General features: G+C 37.0%; 3 protein-coding genes across 3 annotated transcripts; all 3 read left to right on the forward strand.

Moving 5' to 3' along the window:
* Nucleotides 1-486: 486 nt before the first annotated feature.
* LOC128163405 (uncharacterized) lies at nucleotides 487-4,828 on the forward strand. The gene is made up of 2 exons (XM_052827012.1): nucleotides 487-588; nucleotides 2,223-4,828. Exon 2 carries the CDS (start codon nucleotides 2,223-2,225, stop codon nucleotides 3,939-3,941), a length of 1,719 nt encoding a protein of 572 aa, XP_052682972.1. The 5' UTR covers nucleotides 487-588; the 3' UTR covers nucleotides 3,942-4,828.
* A 2,044-nt stretch (nucleotides 4,829-6,872) lies between these two features.
* LOC128164087 (uncharacterized) lies at nucleotides 6,873-10,229 on the forward strand. Its single transcript, XM_052827817.1, has 2 exons — nucleotides 6,873-7,003; nucleotides 7,863-10,229. The coding sequence occupies exon 2, from the start codon at nucleotides 7,876-7,878 to the stop codon at nucleotides 10,123-10,125; it is 2,250 nt and encodes a 749-aa protein (XP_052683777.1). The 5' UTR covers nucleotides 6,873-7,003; nucleotides 7,863-7,875; the 3' UTR covers nucleotides 10,126-10,229.
* Nucleotides 10,230-12,833: 2,604 nt separating this feature from the next.
* LOC128164209 (tripartite motif-containing protein 55-like) lies at nucleotides 12,834-17,191 on the forward strand. The gene is made up of 2 exons (XM_052827964.1): nucleotides 12,834-12,955; nucleotides 14,187-17,191. The coding sequence occupies exon 2, from the start codon at nucleotides 14,194-14,196 to the stop codon at nucleotides 16,531-16,533; it is 2,340 nt and encodes a 779-aa protein (XP_052683924.1). The 5' UTR covers nucleotides 12,834-12,955; nucleotides 14,187-14,193; the 3' UTR covers nucleotides 16,534-17,191.

Below are 17,191 nucleotides of genomic sequence, written 5' to 3' on the forward strand. Positions count from 1 at the left end.
ACCCTAGGTTTGGGACACCATAAGTAGAGTTTTGAAATTTTCTTCAGGGACACTCATCAAAATGCTTTGTGTACAAAATACTACATGAATACATATAACTTGTACTTCTGTATTTGTATATTTGTGCATTTCTACTATCGTGGCTATTTACGTATGCTAAAAATTGACAATTACCTGCATTTAATAATCATTATGATCCACAATAATTAAGTCACCAATAAACAATAATGCAGTTATTCCTTATCAAAATTTGCTTCTACTTGTATGTGTATGCCAGTCTATTGATACTGATCGATTTTTGAAGTAACAATTGAAAAATTCAAACAGCAGTATTTTTCAAGGTGAGAATGAAACATAGTCTTTCCTTTTTCACCTTCTAAAGTAAAAATCAAGTTCTACGAATTCTCCGGCAAGCAATGAAATATTGTTTATAAAACAGCCACAAACCACGTGTATGTTGTTGAAAAGTAAACACGTTCACCTGATTGGAGAACCTGTTTGACGTAAAAATTGTCACGTGTTAAATAATGCTATCATTATCAGGAAGTGTCCCGGACCTGTTAAAGGTGATATCGATACAGTCACACGGTAAGTATTAAAATGATAAGAATCTACATCTCATGACGTTTCAGAAATAGACATGTTTCCCTTAACGAAAAAATTAACTTAGTTCCAAAATATTATAAGTCAATAGATATATACAATTTTATATGCAAGTTCTGATTACTAAACCGAAAGTAGTGGCCTTTTTTTAACAATAGGGGATCTGCATTCATTCTCTTTCAGCGGCTCATGCATTCACACAATGTTTTGTTTAGAGATAAACTGTTTACTTTTAACTAAATGTCCTGAGTCAGAGACAAACGAAGCACACGTTCACTTGTTTTAATTGTGTTCATAAGTTCATATTTGATTTGCAAATGGAAGCCATTATGCGCGGATCTAGAGGGTTGGGGGGGGGGGGGGGTCAGAAAAGGGGCAACGGGACGTTTCGCTCCTATTAACGATTCGCACCAAGACCAATTATCCCTAAAGACATTTTGCGCCTGAACCTTTCGCGCCGAATTCAATTCGATTTTAAGGAATAAAGAATTATTCTTCAAGTATTATGTGGTGATCAAATACAGTCGGGAGTGATCAATTCGAATAAATCCCGTAGTTTTATCTCAGATAGACACTGGAAAATGTTAAAATTTTACAATAACGATCTGTTGCGATGTTTTAATATACAATGTTAATATTGACCTTATATTGAAACATTTCTAAAAAAAAAAAAAAAATATTACCATGCTTACTGTTGCAAAAATTGATAAATTAATTGTATAAAACATCTATCTACATGCAGATGTATATATGCTTATTCAGCAATCACACTTAAGTGTCTGATTTAGTTTTGTTGTACTGACTAATTTGGACTCTCCATGTCAAGTTAAAGAGCCCCCCCCCCCCTCCACCATTTAGATGTATAAATTGTTAATTCACCAACCAATGGCCCTCGGGGTGGAGGGGAGGGGGGCATGTACAATTATTTCAGTATGATCACATTTAAATATCGTAGTATGATACAGTATCAATCATTTGTAGACTACCATGCAGGTAAAATATCACCAGGTGTTTTAAGCACTGTTATCTCAATCATGTTTTTATAGTGTATCAGATTTTTAGCATATCACATATAGTTTAATTATATAGAGTGGGTGAAATGAAATATTACAACACAGTACAAAAGACATCAGCAATTTATAAATGAATAGTCAATATCAAAATTGGAATGATTTAATATGATTTAATGAAAATAAAAAAAAAATCCAACTTCCTTTTGATATTTTTTTATTATTTAAGTCGTCTGCAGAAAATCCATATTAAATTTAATTTTTGTGAAATTGACCACCTGTCTCCAGCGAAGCAATTAGAAAAGTTAGTCTCATGTTAATGTACATACATACATTACTTAGAATTACAAAATCATTATTTGTTTAAAGGATTCTTTTAATCCATAGTATCTAATTTAAAATATGTGATCAATGAAAGGGAAAACCATAAATAACACGAATGAAAAAATTAAGATGCATTTTTTTCTTTTTTTCTTTTTTTTTTTTTTTTTGTATTTGATGGGGAGAGGGGGTATGTAGATAATTTTAACCCCTTAATAGTTTTTCATAGCAAAATAAATGGTACATCTTCCATTCACTTACTTTACAAATGTACTTTTCTTGTTTTAGATGGCATTATCTGAATCCCAAATACCACCTGATGCCCAGCATTATTTGGTGTGTGGCACTGAAGACTGCGAGAAATCTTGCCAGTTTTACTGCAATAACTGTCACCAACAAATGTGTGAACAATGCAGAAATGATCATCAGAAGAATAAGAAAACCAAGAACCACGAAGTGGTCCCTTATAAACAACGCAAGCGGCAACTTCCTGTAGAAAAATGCAGGATTCACTCCACAAAAGACATAGATCTTCTCTGCGAGGAATGCCAAATTCCCCTCTGTTACAAATGCGCAACCACAAAAGAACATCGCGGTCATGCGTTTACCGATCTTGAGAAGGTCTTTGATAAAAAGGTTTCACAATGTCAAGAAGAAATTGCCAAAATTCGAAATCATTTGGAGCCTACTTCTCAAGACTTGAAGAAGGAAATTGCTGGAGATGTCACAGAAATAAAGAAGATTATGGAGGGTTTAAGAAGATCCATGAAGGCTGAAGCTGAGTCTTTGAAAAATCTGGTAGACACAGTCACATCAGATAACATAGAACAAGTCAACAAAATAGAACAGTCAATATTAGAAACATTAAATGGAAAAAGCCTAGAAATTGAAGCCTACATGAATTATCTCAATGATTTAATCAAAACATTTTATGGCTATCTATCTCCTTCAAACATAGAACAATTAACATTTGCTCTCAAATCAAAAAACGTTATCATACGACCCATACCAGAGACATCCAAACCGGTCACACCAGTATTTACTGCTGGTCAATACAGCAAGGAAGATGTCGCAATGCTACTGGGTAGAATCCAGGTTCCCAATACTAAACCAGAGCACAGGAAGATAAAAACCATTGAGACTGCCTCTATACCATTGAAACATACAGTAAAACAGAGGGAGTCTGACGTTAAACCAACACTGTCCATGTCTTCCTCTGTCACCAAGGTCAGGGAGTACAAAGTACCAGGTGTTGATGAGGTATGTCATGTATCAGTTGGTAAATCAGGCAGACTCTGGGCCAGTGGTGTAGATGGTAAACTTGTCCAAACAGATCTTCACGGGAATCAGCTACAGAAGATACAAACCAGTAGTAGATCTGAAGGCTGCTACCACACAGTAACACAGGACGGGGATCTGATCTATACAGACAAAGACAACAAATTCATCAATAAGATAACACCGGATAATACAATCACTAAATTCATTAAAACAGGAGACTGGACACCACTCAGTATACACTCCTCCCACATCAATGGAGACATACTGGTGGGGATGCGCATAGCTTTAAAAGGTAAAGTCACCAGGTACAACAAGACAGGGAAAGAAATACAGAACATAGACAGGGACAACAAAGGACAGAAATTGTATAGTTATCCACACTACATCACAGAAAACATTAATGGTGATATCTGTACATCAGATTCACTCAAAGATGCTGTAGTGGTGGTGAATAAATCAGGAAAACACAGGTTCTCCTACACAGGTCAGGCGTCAGTGTTTTATCCCCGAGGAATGTGTACTGATCGCCTGAGACACATCCTGGTGTGTGATACTTACAGTCACACAGTTCATCTTCTGGATAAGGACGGTCAGTTCTTGTCCCTACTACTCACACAACAACAAGTGGTAAAGAATCCCTATAGTGTGTGTGTTGATGATGAGAACAATCTTATTGTGGGACAACGTTACACCAATACAGTGACAGTGTACAAGTATCTACAGTGAACATTACGTATCCAATAACAACAACTTTGTTACAGTGTACAACTTTTGGTATCTACAGTGTTTATTGAAATACACATTTATATAATTATATCAGTAACGTAACTGTCAGTGTATGTTCCTTTAGTACATGTATTGATTAATGGATTAATATATTAATTTCATCGCTGAAGAATTGACAGTTAAACACACATGTACTAACACTATTTGTTTGTAGTATAATCACACGTACATGTCAAGAAATCAAAGTCTGTTATTTACGAAAATAAAAAATTCACACCAGAAATTTTAAAACATAGTTTTAGGTCAATCATTTAAAAATTCTTAACCGGTGGATGTATTTTGATTTTAAAGAACTTTTATTCACAGTGATATTGACAGGTGTCCAATGCACCCCAATCTGTGCACATGTGTTACAATATAGCACACTTTTTCCATTCTTATTCTTTTTAAACATTTTATAATTTAGAATGTGACCTCTTTACAACCTTATGTAAATCTACTCAACTGAAATATTTCAATGTTTCTCTTAGTGTGTGGAGATGACCTGTTTTTAATGTCCGAGTCTAAGGAAGGCCTTTTAAACATGCTTGATAATTTGCATGTTTATTGCAAAAGTTGAAATATTTAAGTCTGTCCCAAGATATTTATGCAGCACATTTAGACTATTTTTAATTAAGATACACATACCTGTGAAAGAAAAGCAACTCAAAGCAATAAAAGGGAAAATATCCAAGATATGTTTATAGACACACTATCATTTTTCACTCGGAAAAAAATCACAGGAACTAAAACAAATATATTTCTTACATTTTTCTATAATGGAAAATGTATACATCTTTTCTCCATTCGTTATTCACTCCTAATACCTCGTTATTTCAATGTTATTATCCGGGTACTTTCAATTATTTTTTTGCAACGCAAAATGTCAGTAGCATGTTTATTTCTAGCCGTGTATTGAAATCTAACAAGCTAGAAGGGGTGTTAATAAATTCAAAAGGAAATCTTGCGATTTTTACTATTGAATGAACATTGTCTGAATCAAGAGGTATTTATAAATATCGAATAATTTATGAAAATGTTCGGCATAAATGTCTTGGGACAGGCTATAATTAAAAACGTGGCTAAAACAAAAGTTGTTGCATTTCGGGGGAAAAAAATCTAAAAGTGATACATGTATATTGTTTTAATAAACAATCGGTTGGTTTTGGCAATATTTATTCATTTTTAGAAGTTTTTCAGCCCATTTTAAGTTATCTAATGTGAAATGAAAATTATATTTAACAATTTAGATAGACGGAATCGCGGAATTCGATATAAAACTGACAAAACCGTATAAAGCAGTCATGTACTTTCACCACATTTTAACATTTTTTACCGCGCTTAGTAATTTTGTCTTGTCATACAGTGGCGTAGCTGCCGTTAGGCACGTGCCTACACATTATTTTAAGATCAAAAATTAAAAATGTTAAAAAAAAATAACACACAGCAAATATCTATTATTACTATTGTTTGACGTCACACACACACACGCACGCACGTGTGTCAAACCATGTTGCGATCTCAACTATCATTGCCAAATTTGCGGCCAATAAAAATAGACGCCTTGACTTCGTGTAACATCATGTACAACTATGTTATTAAAAAACAAAGTAATATTTCTGTTTTCTAATTTTAATTTACAAATGTTGAGTTGGTCTGAAGCATTTGTTTATTCATTTTTAAAAATTATATAGACGTTTTGAGATGCCGACATTTAAAATGCACTGCAAATGCGCATGTCATAATATGATTACTCGCAAGTTTGAATGGCCTTATATTGATAATAAAAAAAATGAATAAGGATTGTGTTTAACTTAAGCTCTTAGATTTCTATTGAAAAAGGTATGTTATGCTCTACAAGTAAGTAAGGAATGGTAAAATAAATTTTTGACTTCATTACAGCCGGGCATGTGATTAAAATCAATAAGTCCCGGAGGGCTTTATGATATAATTGATCACGTACCGACAATAATAACCAAAAACCCAAAGACGTCAAAGGATGATTCCTTAATTCCTATGTAGACATCAGTTTTTATTTCCTATACCTACAACTAAAATTATTCATATTTTTTTATATCTTTTATCATGCTAACCCCGCTTGTGCCCAAACAGTTTATTGGTTTATTGTATTTGATACATAGCACACTATAGATTGCTCTTTTTTAATTGAGTGAAGGGGGGGGGGGTAATTTTGTTCGCCGGGCGGTTGGGGTGTTTCCGGTATATGGTTCATTTTCAGCTACTTACCAATAAGAATTGAATTACTTTCAAATTTCAAATTTTTAGTGAGGGCAGGGATCCAACCCCCCCCCCCCCCCCCACTCACCCAGATCCGCGCATGAGCCTAATATAGGTTACTAATTTTCAAAACTTTACTTTTGTATCATAAGATAAATTTATCTCCTTTTCACAGTTTTTTTTTAAGTTTTAAACATTGCAGACTGTGTATCTGACATCTTCAGTTTTTACAAAAACAATTTAGAAAAAGATGAAATATCTATATGGTTTTTTTTTCAATCTGGATTCTAAAAATATTCCAGGGTTTTTTTTCAGGACTGATACCCATTAATATGATAAAACGACAATGCATAAACGGCTTTTAAAAATGTACAAGCAACTTAACGTCACTAAAAATTTTTTATTTTAAAACCAATGATTTAACACATGGTTTTGTGTGGCGGTTATGAATAAAGCTCAGTGATCCCTATAAACCGAACTGACCGCTATTCATTACCCCAAATGGCCGACAGACTTATAGAATATTACCTTTTGAAAGTTTAAATGCTGATAAATTTGCCATCGTAAAATGTAAAGAAATGTGACTTGATTCCTGATATTTATTAAGATAATCCTTGGGCATTTAAATGTAATTCCTTCGTTGTATCGATCTCGGGGAACCCCAATGCATTATTCAGTATGGTGGCCGCCATCTTTGTTTACGATTCGTAACCAACCACTGGCAGGAACAGACAGCAAGAACATGAAATCAACATGATTCTATGAAGATTTCGAGTAACCTTAAGGTAAATGTTCTACTGTCTACTGAATTGTTAGCGTTCGTGTTCATTTAGATGTGTTTTATCAACTGGCCCGTTCATGTTGTTTTGAAATGTAAAGCGGTTAGAAACACACACCTGTAATTAATTTACCTTGCCCCAGTTTTAAACGTTTTAAAGAATGCACCAACAATGGACAACACTATCATTTCGATAACATATCTCTCTCTCTCTCTCTCTCTCTCTCTCTCTCTCTCTCTCTCTCTTTCTCTCTCCCTCTCTCTTATTACGCCATGCATTGCAACTGTACATTTATTGTAAAGTTAAAAAACCAAAAAATTTATAGTTCATTCAACATATTGACTTTATCGGTTTTTTAAATTTACAATTCATGGTGCAATGGCGTTTATGAAGTCTGTTCTACCGTAGTTAAAATCTCTGTTTTTAGGACGTTTTCTTCAATTTACGTATTAAGAATAAGTAAAACATGAATAAAATAAAACCGAAAATCAATATTGATTCATTATTCACCTTTTTCGAGACTTTCCTTTAAACCACCAGCTATCGCTATATACATGCATCACCTCTGTTTTGGTGTGGGGCCTGAAACTATGCATCTTTTAGTATCATTTGAAATTTAAATGTCCTTTCTGAACATTATCAGTCGGGCAAACAGGTTGTTTTCATCACTTGGTTATGATCATATCGAACAGACTGGTTTTATAACGTGTTGTCATCCTTTTTAAGTGGATTTGTTTTTCACATAATTTGAAAATGGCATGGTGGGAGACACTAATCTTCTTTTTCAAACTTATTGTAAAATTATTTATATGTTTTGAAAACGATTTATTTTATCTCAATACTTCTTTTTCGTACATTTTGGCAGGTATTCCCGAAAAATGGCAGAGAGCCAAGCTTTGGAGGACTTCATGACCGGAAATGACGTACCGAGTAACCTCCCGTACCTCCACCTCTCGTTCTTCGTCCACAGTTTCGTTCCACGCCGTTACGTAGAAACTCTTGTGCCGACCAAAACACAAACGGTCGTTGGGAGCTTCGCGGAAGGACTGCGACTTCCTGCGTTTGTAGTTTTAAAACCGGACGGAACGTTTACGAAGAAATGCCTGACTAAAGAACCCACTGTGACGTTTTTCCATATAAAAGACGTCAAAATTGCACTACCTTCTGTCACCGATGCTGATTCATGTCATTACGTCATCTCCCAGGAAAACGTGCATGCCGGGCATTGCCGTTTAAAAGTCCTTCAAAATGGAAGTAACGAAAATGAACAAGATTTGTCTGTAAATAAAAAAGGTATTATATATTTAGGCAGCAGTCTATCAAAGAAGAAGTTCCAGACCAAAATCTCCTCTAACAAAAAAGCGATAGATTCCATGCTAGGCACATTGCTGAATTCCGGAACCGGAAATGGTCTAGACATGAAATTTTCAGATATATTTACCGGAATTCCTGAGGATTCCTTGGACCTCCGTCGTCCTTTTACCTCTCAGGGTCTCCGAGGTGTCTTACTCAGCGCACGACAGGACCGTTTTAAACAACAGTCAGCAAGCGATCAGACTGGTCTAATTCAAGAAGTAGAGCAGTCAGAGGTGACTCATGAACTGGCGATCCTTTATCCCGGATGGCCAACACAAGCAGACGAATGGGTATCTAGAAGACGTCTGCAAAATTGGCCCTCAGAGAGCGGAGTGGAAAAGGTTACGTCGATGGGCTGCCATATCGTTCCGACACCTCACTGCAAAAGCTCTCAATCCGACATTGAATGGCGGTTATCGTTTGCCCTTGCGGAAAAGACTTTGATCATGGAAGAACTTGCCGACTCCCAAAGACAATGCTTTCTAATGTTCAATATGCTCTGTGTTCACGTTATATCAGAAGGCATGATACACCAGCATCACATACGTTCCATCTTTTTTTACGCATGCGAAAACCTGAGTTCTAGTCTCTGGCATAAGAATCCGGCCTACTGTGTGTTGTATCTTTTAGACCAGTTGTTGGATGCAGTGAAACAAAAGTTCCTACCGGACTATTTCGTCAAGAAAAATAATCTGCTAGACTTTTTATCAGATCTGCAGTCCTCCCAGCTAGAGAGAAGGTTTACAACGATCCGAAGGCGTCCCTTAGAGGAACTATTTTCTCTCGCGGAGAACTACACAATTTTGGATGTCTTTCCCTACAATACAGAAGTAAAGAAGATGTTTGCTCAGGTTCTGGCGGACGCGAAAGGATACAAGTCCAGTGCCCAGGCCAAGAAAACGGTTGAAAGTTTTATGATAGTGTGTAATGGGTTATGCAATGGATTTTACCACGAATATGGTTTCGAACATTGTGCTGCAATTTTCGAAGATGTCATTGATAACTTCGTGGTCCCTATTTATGGTAAGACCGACGCCGATAAGCAGCGCGACTACATTCCTCATCTTTTGAATGAAAAGAACATCGAATTCAGCAACGTCCTAGAGATAGAAGAGATTTGGAAACCGATTACATTCTGTCGGTTTCTGATAACTAGATATGTGGATGGGAAAAAGGGGCCTGGGCTGTATGAGCACTTGGCTTGTCTCTATCATGCAGCATCGTGTGTATTTAAGGCCAACAAAAAAGATCTGATACAGAAAGCCGACGCCATGTTTCAAGAAGCTTTGAATCGAGAGGGCGAAGGTCACGGCGCAGGCTTATTCGTAGAATACGGTCACTTCCTCTGTGTATGTGAGAAATACACAGACGCAATCAAAATTTTAAGACGGGCTGTAGAATCTGAAATAGACAGTCCTACGAGTGTTAATTACTACGGTAAGATGGAATCGATAACTATGGACGAGAACATACAAAGGGAGATAAACGCCACCGGAAGTCTGGAACTCCTGTCCGTGATATACGCATATTATTTGTTGATTCAGTGCTATGTCCAAACCAAACAGGAAGCGGATCTGATCACCACTGTGCAGGACATGGAATCAATGTGTGACCGAGTGAAGGACCCCAAGGCTTATTCCCTGTTGGGATACAGTCTTCTACGGACCAAAGATAAACAGAAGGCCCTGGGTGCATTTAAATGTGCGCTGGATCTTGATCCCAAATGCAAACTAGCGAAAGAAAACGTAGCAAAACACAAGAAGAAAAAGTAGCCGTGGCCATATTGTAGAGTAATATGGTGTCTGTGTTCGTGTATTTTGACATGATTGGTAATAAATGTTGATTGTTTCGTAATCAATACACATATTATAACATTGGCATTATTTCATTGTGTTATTATGTTGTTTTATGCTCATAAAATAATGTTTGTACACAGTCCTAAAAATGTTATTCGAAAACTTTTTCAAAGTGTTCAATTTGTATTTTTTAGACATCACAACAGGTTTTAATATTTTCTCAAATCTGCGCATGATCAGTCAATTTATTTTAAATCACTTTAAATCGAGGGTTTTTTGTGCGGTTTAATTTTTTATTTTTCGTGCATTGTAGCGAAGCATTAAATAAGTTTTGCAATGCAAAGACGCATTTACATAATATAAAATACAAACGTACGTCATCATACCTGAAATCCCTGTGTCATGCGAAAATTGGAGACAAGATAGATGATAATTTATGGTTTCCAGTTCAAGATGACACGGGACACCTGTTTATATTAACGTGGATAAGAGTGCATTATAATAATCAAAAATACCCCCACCGGTTTAAATTTTTTTTTTAAAGTTTTACAATGATTGACCAATAAATATGTTTCAATTTTTTTTGAAAACGTAAAAATTGTAAAAGCCTCAGCGGTATTCGAATTCAAGACTAAAATATTCGTAGTTAACACTTCAACCATTGCACTACGCTGTAAGGTAACACTAGTAGGAAAGAAAAAAATACTTGGTTTTTTTGTTTGTTAAATTTGATAGGGAGAACGTCACAATTTAGAGGTGTTCCATATAATAGGAAGGTCATATCAAGTAAAATTTACCTGATTAAGAAGGGGCGGAAGGAGTGAAGCCCTTTTTTAATCGCGTAAATTCTACTTAATATGATCAAATCGCAGCCTATTGGGCCTTTCCGGCAGACCTCGGGAAAGGCTCTCTCAGCTGTCAATCAAAACGCGATGTCGCTGTGAACTTGGAGACATTCTTAACTATTGAATCAAAGTACTGACGGGAGTTAATTTTATCGATTATTACTTATCTCAAAATCAACGATATGTTATTTTGCTTGGCAAGTAGTTTATTATCTCTATTTGAATTACGCACAATTTTATAATATGGAGTCTCGGACTTTTCCGACAAGATCTAGAATTTCGAGAAAACCTCTTATGAATCATTAAAAAATAGAATTGATTTCATCAAACTATGTATCGGTATTCGAAATATTTCAAAAAGTGTATGGATCCAACCAATAATGAACTCTAGTCTCGTTCAATCAGATGATCGGCTGTCTCCGTTAATCTCCGACAAGTAAGAGATACCAGGTCACGTGATAGCTTGATGATGCGACCTCTAAATATAGACTGACTCTCTGCTTGTCGGAGATGTACGGAGACAGCCGATGGTTGAACGAGACTATATTGAACTCTGGCGTAGGAATACATACGACTGCAAAAAAACTAAATTGTTCGTACTAAATTGTTCGTACTATTTAAAATCTGACTATTTTTTAGGTATTTATAAATGTTTCCTTTATAAAAAATGCTTCAGCGTACATTACATCGAATTTATCGATTATTTTCAAGAACTAACTCTTGTCAGCGGTGATGATTTGTGCTTAGGTCCAAACACTGTTTCTGTTTCGGTTTGCCAGAGTAACTGCATAGGAGAGTTGATTAAAATCAACTCCCAAAAACATAAGTAAGTACTTGGATGTCACAGGTTGGCGATATTTGAGATCTTATGAGATTTTTTATAATTTGATTGCAATTTTCTCGCATGTTAACATAGTTATGTTGCATGTTAACATAACTATCTTGCATGTCAACATATTTATCTTGCATGTCAACATATTTGAAAGAAAAACAAGCATTCTGAGAGAATACACGTCCCCTACCGGTTTGTATTATTCTATGAAAGCTTCCAGGCACACAACTATTTCAGAGCTATTGTAAACGAAATGTCATGCTTTAATCAGAGATAAAAGAACAGAGGAAATTAAAACTATATAGTTGATATAGAAATTAAATAGGAAATAGGTAAAATAATACTCTTTATTTCATCTCCTGTAATTTCGCCAAGTCTATTCTGTATTTGCTGGTAAAAATTTGTGAAAACAATGCACTGTTATGCACAATATCATTTCTTACCGTCTTCTGTACCCCGAATCAAACCAAACAGTTAAACAGCCCAACCCGACAACGAACCCGATTGTAATAATAATACAAAAAAACCCTGCCGATTAAATTTACAACACAATGCTTGACACTATTTTATAGAATTCATTTGTTTGTTAGAAATGATAAAAGGTATGGTACAGGAAAAGGAATGGTACAAGTAACGCACAGTATACTGACTACATACTGACCTCGTTTATTCAGTTACACACCGAACCCGATAACGAACCCGAACATTAAGAAATTGGAATATAAAAAATTAATTTTCTCGAAAATATGTCAATCAGACGCTACAAAAGTGTAAACTTGATCTGTAGTTTGACATTTTGAAGCTGTTCAGCAAGTTTCATATTATTCCTCAAATGCATAAAGAAAAAAAGTGTGGAAAACTGAAGTATTTGCTTGTGTCTTAGGTCTCTTATACATTTTGCTTTTCTTAGCATGCATTTATTCTCACAAACAGTGACTGTCGTAAGTTTTAAAAATCCAAAATCTGCCTCTTTAAATATATCGGAATTATAAAGTCTGCCCAAGAGGGTTTTGTTGTTTAGTCGCAATAGCAAAGGTAAACAAAACGAAGTTGATCCGTAAATTACCTGGGTGAAATATGGCCTACCTGTATCATACCTGTACAATAAGGCTATAAGTACACTGCAATTGTAAGTACACCTGTGGTGTTTTATAACCGATCAATCGAAGCTTATGGTTTTGTGGTAACATCCGGTTTTTACCGAATTTTTATAGTTAAAAACAAGCTAAAAATTATCTCTCAAGATTGCGAAATGCCAATATTATGTTGAGAAAAGACCATTTAAATCAATTGAAATCAATGGAGTTCGATATAATTTGTCATCAAATATAAAACTAATGCTTAATGTGAACTGTACTTTAAAAATTTGTAGATTGTTTGCTATCCGTAGTTGAAAAGATTCAACCAATAAATGCACGATTAGAATATAACCTTCAGCTCTGTGGGTGCATGATATACTGTGACAAGCACCCACCAGCTTGAGATGGAGAGGGGAGGGGGAAAGGCTTATCAACTTAATTGCTATAATTAGTATCTTAATTGATGCATATATTTTAGTTCAATACAAAGCTCCAAAGCTACATTTAACGCAAAGCAGATTTGATATCCTGTATGATGAAACCATTTTAGCCTACATGTAACAAAGAGGGAATAACACATGATACATCTCTCTCTCTCTCTCTCTCTCTCTCTCTCTCTCTCTCTCTCTCTCTCTCTCTCTCTCTCTCTCTCTCTCGTCTTTTCAACCCAGATAACACTTACAATTATCAAAGTTAAGTCATGTATGCAGATGTAGATAAAAGGCACCACAGATTCCCTAGATTCCTGCATGCATGCAATCAATACTTTTATATTTGATGACTTATTCATTCCTTACAAAGCGAGCGTCTGATTCCACCAACATGTTTTTATTCATATTGGAATTGATTTCTAATCCACGTCTATAACCATGTACCGGAAGGCTTAAATAACTTCTGGTCCCTTCAGAAAAATAACGTAGCATAAGTTTAGAAAATACAAGCAGCGTTTTAATTTTAAAAGAGGGCATGCGTAGATCTAGAAGGGGACCGATAGGAGGGGGGCACTTAAAATTCAGTTTTTTTTTAATTTACACAGAAGAATTATCGCAGATAGGCCTCAGACCCCCTGGCAAGTATAAATATTACTTTGACCCCCCTCCCCCTCCTCTCCCCTCGGAAAAAGATTCTGGATCCGCGCGTGTTCATTTTCTTCTCTGCGCTATTTTTTGATTTGACAAAATCAGTGAGTCATCTTTCTTTTGATCAGCGAGTTTGAACTTTGAAGTAGAACACAACAAGATGATCATGATACCTGAGAAAATTATTTTGTTTTTATTTCAGGCTTAGCATGGATGACCTTAAGGCACTGTCGCAATGTTTTGTTTGCAAGAATACTCTAAAGTCGCCAAAACGATCGGTCTGCGGCCACAGTTTTTGTCATGCTTGCATTAAAACATACCTTGAAGAACAGCAAGGAAAACCCTCCTACCCTTGTCCAAAATGTGGCTACGTCATTTCCGCTGACCCGGAAGTAAATTCCGATTACATTGCGTCACTTTCGGATGATGATACTGCACAGGAATTTATTTTTGCGAGAGAAGAAAACATTGAGTGCAAGTCACATCTTCGTGCCGATGTAGACAGTTATTGCAAGACATGCATGGTTCAGTTATGTGTACTTTGCCGACAGGAAGGGCACTCTGATTGTGACGTCATCAGACTTGACAGCAACTTAAATGTTGTTTTCGAGGAAACTAAAGAATCGCTGTTAAAGAAATTCAAGCAAATGTTTACAGAATTAACGGACACCCACAGTGCTCTTTTACCCAAAGGAAGACAACTCTTGATGAAAAAGGAACAAACAGCACTTGGTATTTCGGACTATTTCTCTGATTTGCGTCAAAAAGTGACTCAGTATTTGATTCAGCAAGAACAAAAAGTGCAAGAAGACTTAGAAAATCTTGTATCTTTGGAAAAAGATCTTTTGCAAGAGGATTTGAAATTGTGTACGACCTTATTAGAGGATGTCGAACAAAAGTTAACCACTTTCAAAAAGATTTGCGGCGAACTGGATAAAATAAGTGAAACGTCAGCCTTGCGGATTTGCACTGGGATGAACGGACATCTGAATCATCTGGACGTCGTAAGAAATAAGCTATCGACTGAGTCCCCGGAGACCCGGTTTATCATCAACACAGAACTAGAGGACGCTCTGACGTCCACTGATCTCATTAAGATAGAGGTGATAAACACCAGACAATATGACCAAAGACAGGACGCGTGTGCAATGGCAAACGCCAACGATTCGGCGCAGGCGCAGTCTGAACAGGAACGGGAAGACAGTTGTGAAACTTCATCCAGTTCGGTTTCGTCTGTGACCGAGACCGAGTCAGAAGAAGAAAATGAAGAAATTCCCGACACTAACGTTTTCATAGAAATCAGCAACACGGAGGAACCGCCGCCGCCGTACCCAGGTGTTGTTTTCGATCAAACGCCAGTCGAGTTGGCTGGAACAGAAGAAGACCAAACACCGAACCAAAGTGTCCAAACGAAGCCTAGCCTATCTGACGTAATTTCAGGTAATTCACCAAGAGCATTCCACTATCTCCGTCCTGTACCCTCTGCACCCCCACCAACCATAATGGACTCACCCGATGGTGGTTCAGTGTCATCTGAAGATCGGAGACGGCCGGTTTCGCCTCGGTCTGTGGGGTATGCGATCTCTGGTAGACCACAGATTGAGGATGACCGCTCTCCATTGCCTCAAAGACGTCATCATCAACCTCAATCTCAAGCTCACCAATCAGTCGACAGAACACAATCACGTGACAGACCTGGTACACATATTCGTCTTCAGATGTGTTGGAAGGCAGCTTCGACCGCTATCGGTGACATGAAATCGCCAAGGATATTCGGACTGTCATGGATTGACCCGGAATATTTACTTCTGGCCGACAGATGGAACCACCGTCTGAAGGTCATCCACAGCAGTGGAAACGTGGTACACGTGTTTTCTCTAGGGAACTTCCAGCCCTGGGACATCGCAAGCATGCCGAATAGATACAGCGCCATTGCAGTACCGGAAGCCAAGATGATATATGTAATGCTTTACGTAAAACCGGAACTTATCATCAAGAAGAAGATCCCAACAAAGCGAGGCTACTCTGTCCTCACCTATAATCCCGCCAATCAGACTTTTATCGGAGCCACGCTGTCGCAGTTCTTCTCTCCTCCGGGAATCGATATTCTAAACAGAGACGGTCACATTATGACGTCATGTTATCCGGAAAACACCGGAAGAACCTTCCTGTCCTACCCCCGGGGTATTGCAGTCGTTGACGACAGGATAATGGTTACAGATTTCCAGAAAAAGAGCGTCATTTTCGTCAAGATGGCGGGACGGGGGCACATATTCCAGAAGTATCAGGGAACTGAAACGTTCCCCCTTAGAGAACCGAACGGGTTAGTGCTCAACTCACGTGACCGGTATGTTATTGTCATCGATTCCCGCTCAAACCGTCTCCACGTGGTTTCCCCATCCGGGAGGTTTCTTGGGATGGTTGATACAGAGCTAGACAACGAAGAGCCGTGTAAAGCCGACATTTTTATTTCCCATGATTCCGCGCCATTGCTAGCCATCGCTTTCTCTAACGGAAATGTGGCAACATATAGAGTTTTAGATAGATAGCATGTAAAATGTGTTAGTCCTCGCTTTCTTCAACTAAACTGTAGATACATTTAGAATCGTTAATAGATATTTAGAATGCAAAACTCTACCATGACCGGAAAGACATGAAAATTATGAAGTCTGCCTTTGTGCTTTTGTTGAATGACAATTGCTGTGAAATGGATCGTTTTTTTTCGATGTTGTGGTTGGATATTGTTAATTGTATACAAGGCTATATTCGCCTCGTGTTTGTTTTTGTGGTTTGCTTTTTTTTTCTCGTGCTTCTTTACTTGCAAACGTGTTCGCCCCGTCTTGAGTTTGTCCAAATAGAGTTGCGTCATAGACACTTCTTCTGATTGACACGGTAGTTTTAAAATTATTTTGAATTCGTTCCTTTTCCAATTCGGTCTCTGACAACTAGGGCAAAAGGGACGAAAATAAAACGGAGGTGAATATATCCCTGAATGCAGTATTTCCTGTTTTGATTTTAACAAAATTTTGTCTTAGATTTTTAACCCCATTTTACTTAGGTTTTTTCAAACATTCACTATTGTCGTAATGCCATGACAATCATTTCCATATTGTGCCATATTTAGAAGTTGTCTTGATATGACATCTGATGTAACTTAAAGAGCATTTATTTCAGTAAATGTGTACATTAATGTATTCATTATCTTTT

Source organism: Crassostrea angulata, chromosome 9 (assembly GCF_025612915.1).
Source record: "Crassostrea angulata isolate pt1a10 chromosome 9, ASM2561291v2, whole genome shotgun sequence".
NCBI lineage: Eukaryota > Metazoa > Mollusca > Bivalvia > Ostreida > Ostreidae > Magallana > Magallana angulata.

Excerpts from the sequence above, each read along its gene's own strand:
- LOC128163405 (XM_052827012.1), top strand. The coding sequence starts at position 2,223 with ATGGCATTATCTGAATCCCAAATACCACCTGATGCCCAGCATTATTTG.
- LOC128164087 (XM_052827817.1), top strand. The coding sequence starts at position 7,876 with ATGGCAGAGAGCCAAGCTTTGGAGGACTTCATGACCGGAAATGACGTA.
- LOC128164209 (XM_052827964.1), top strand. The coding sequence starts at position 14,194 with ATGGATGACCTTAAGGCACTGTCGCAATGTTTTGTTTGCAAGAATACT.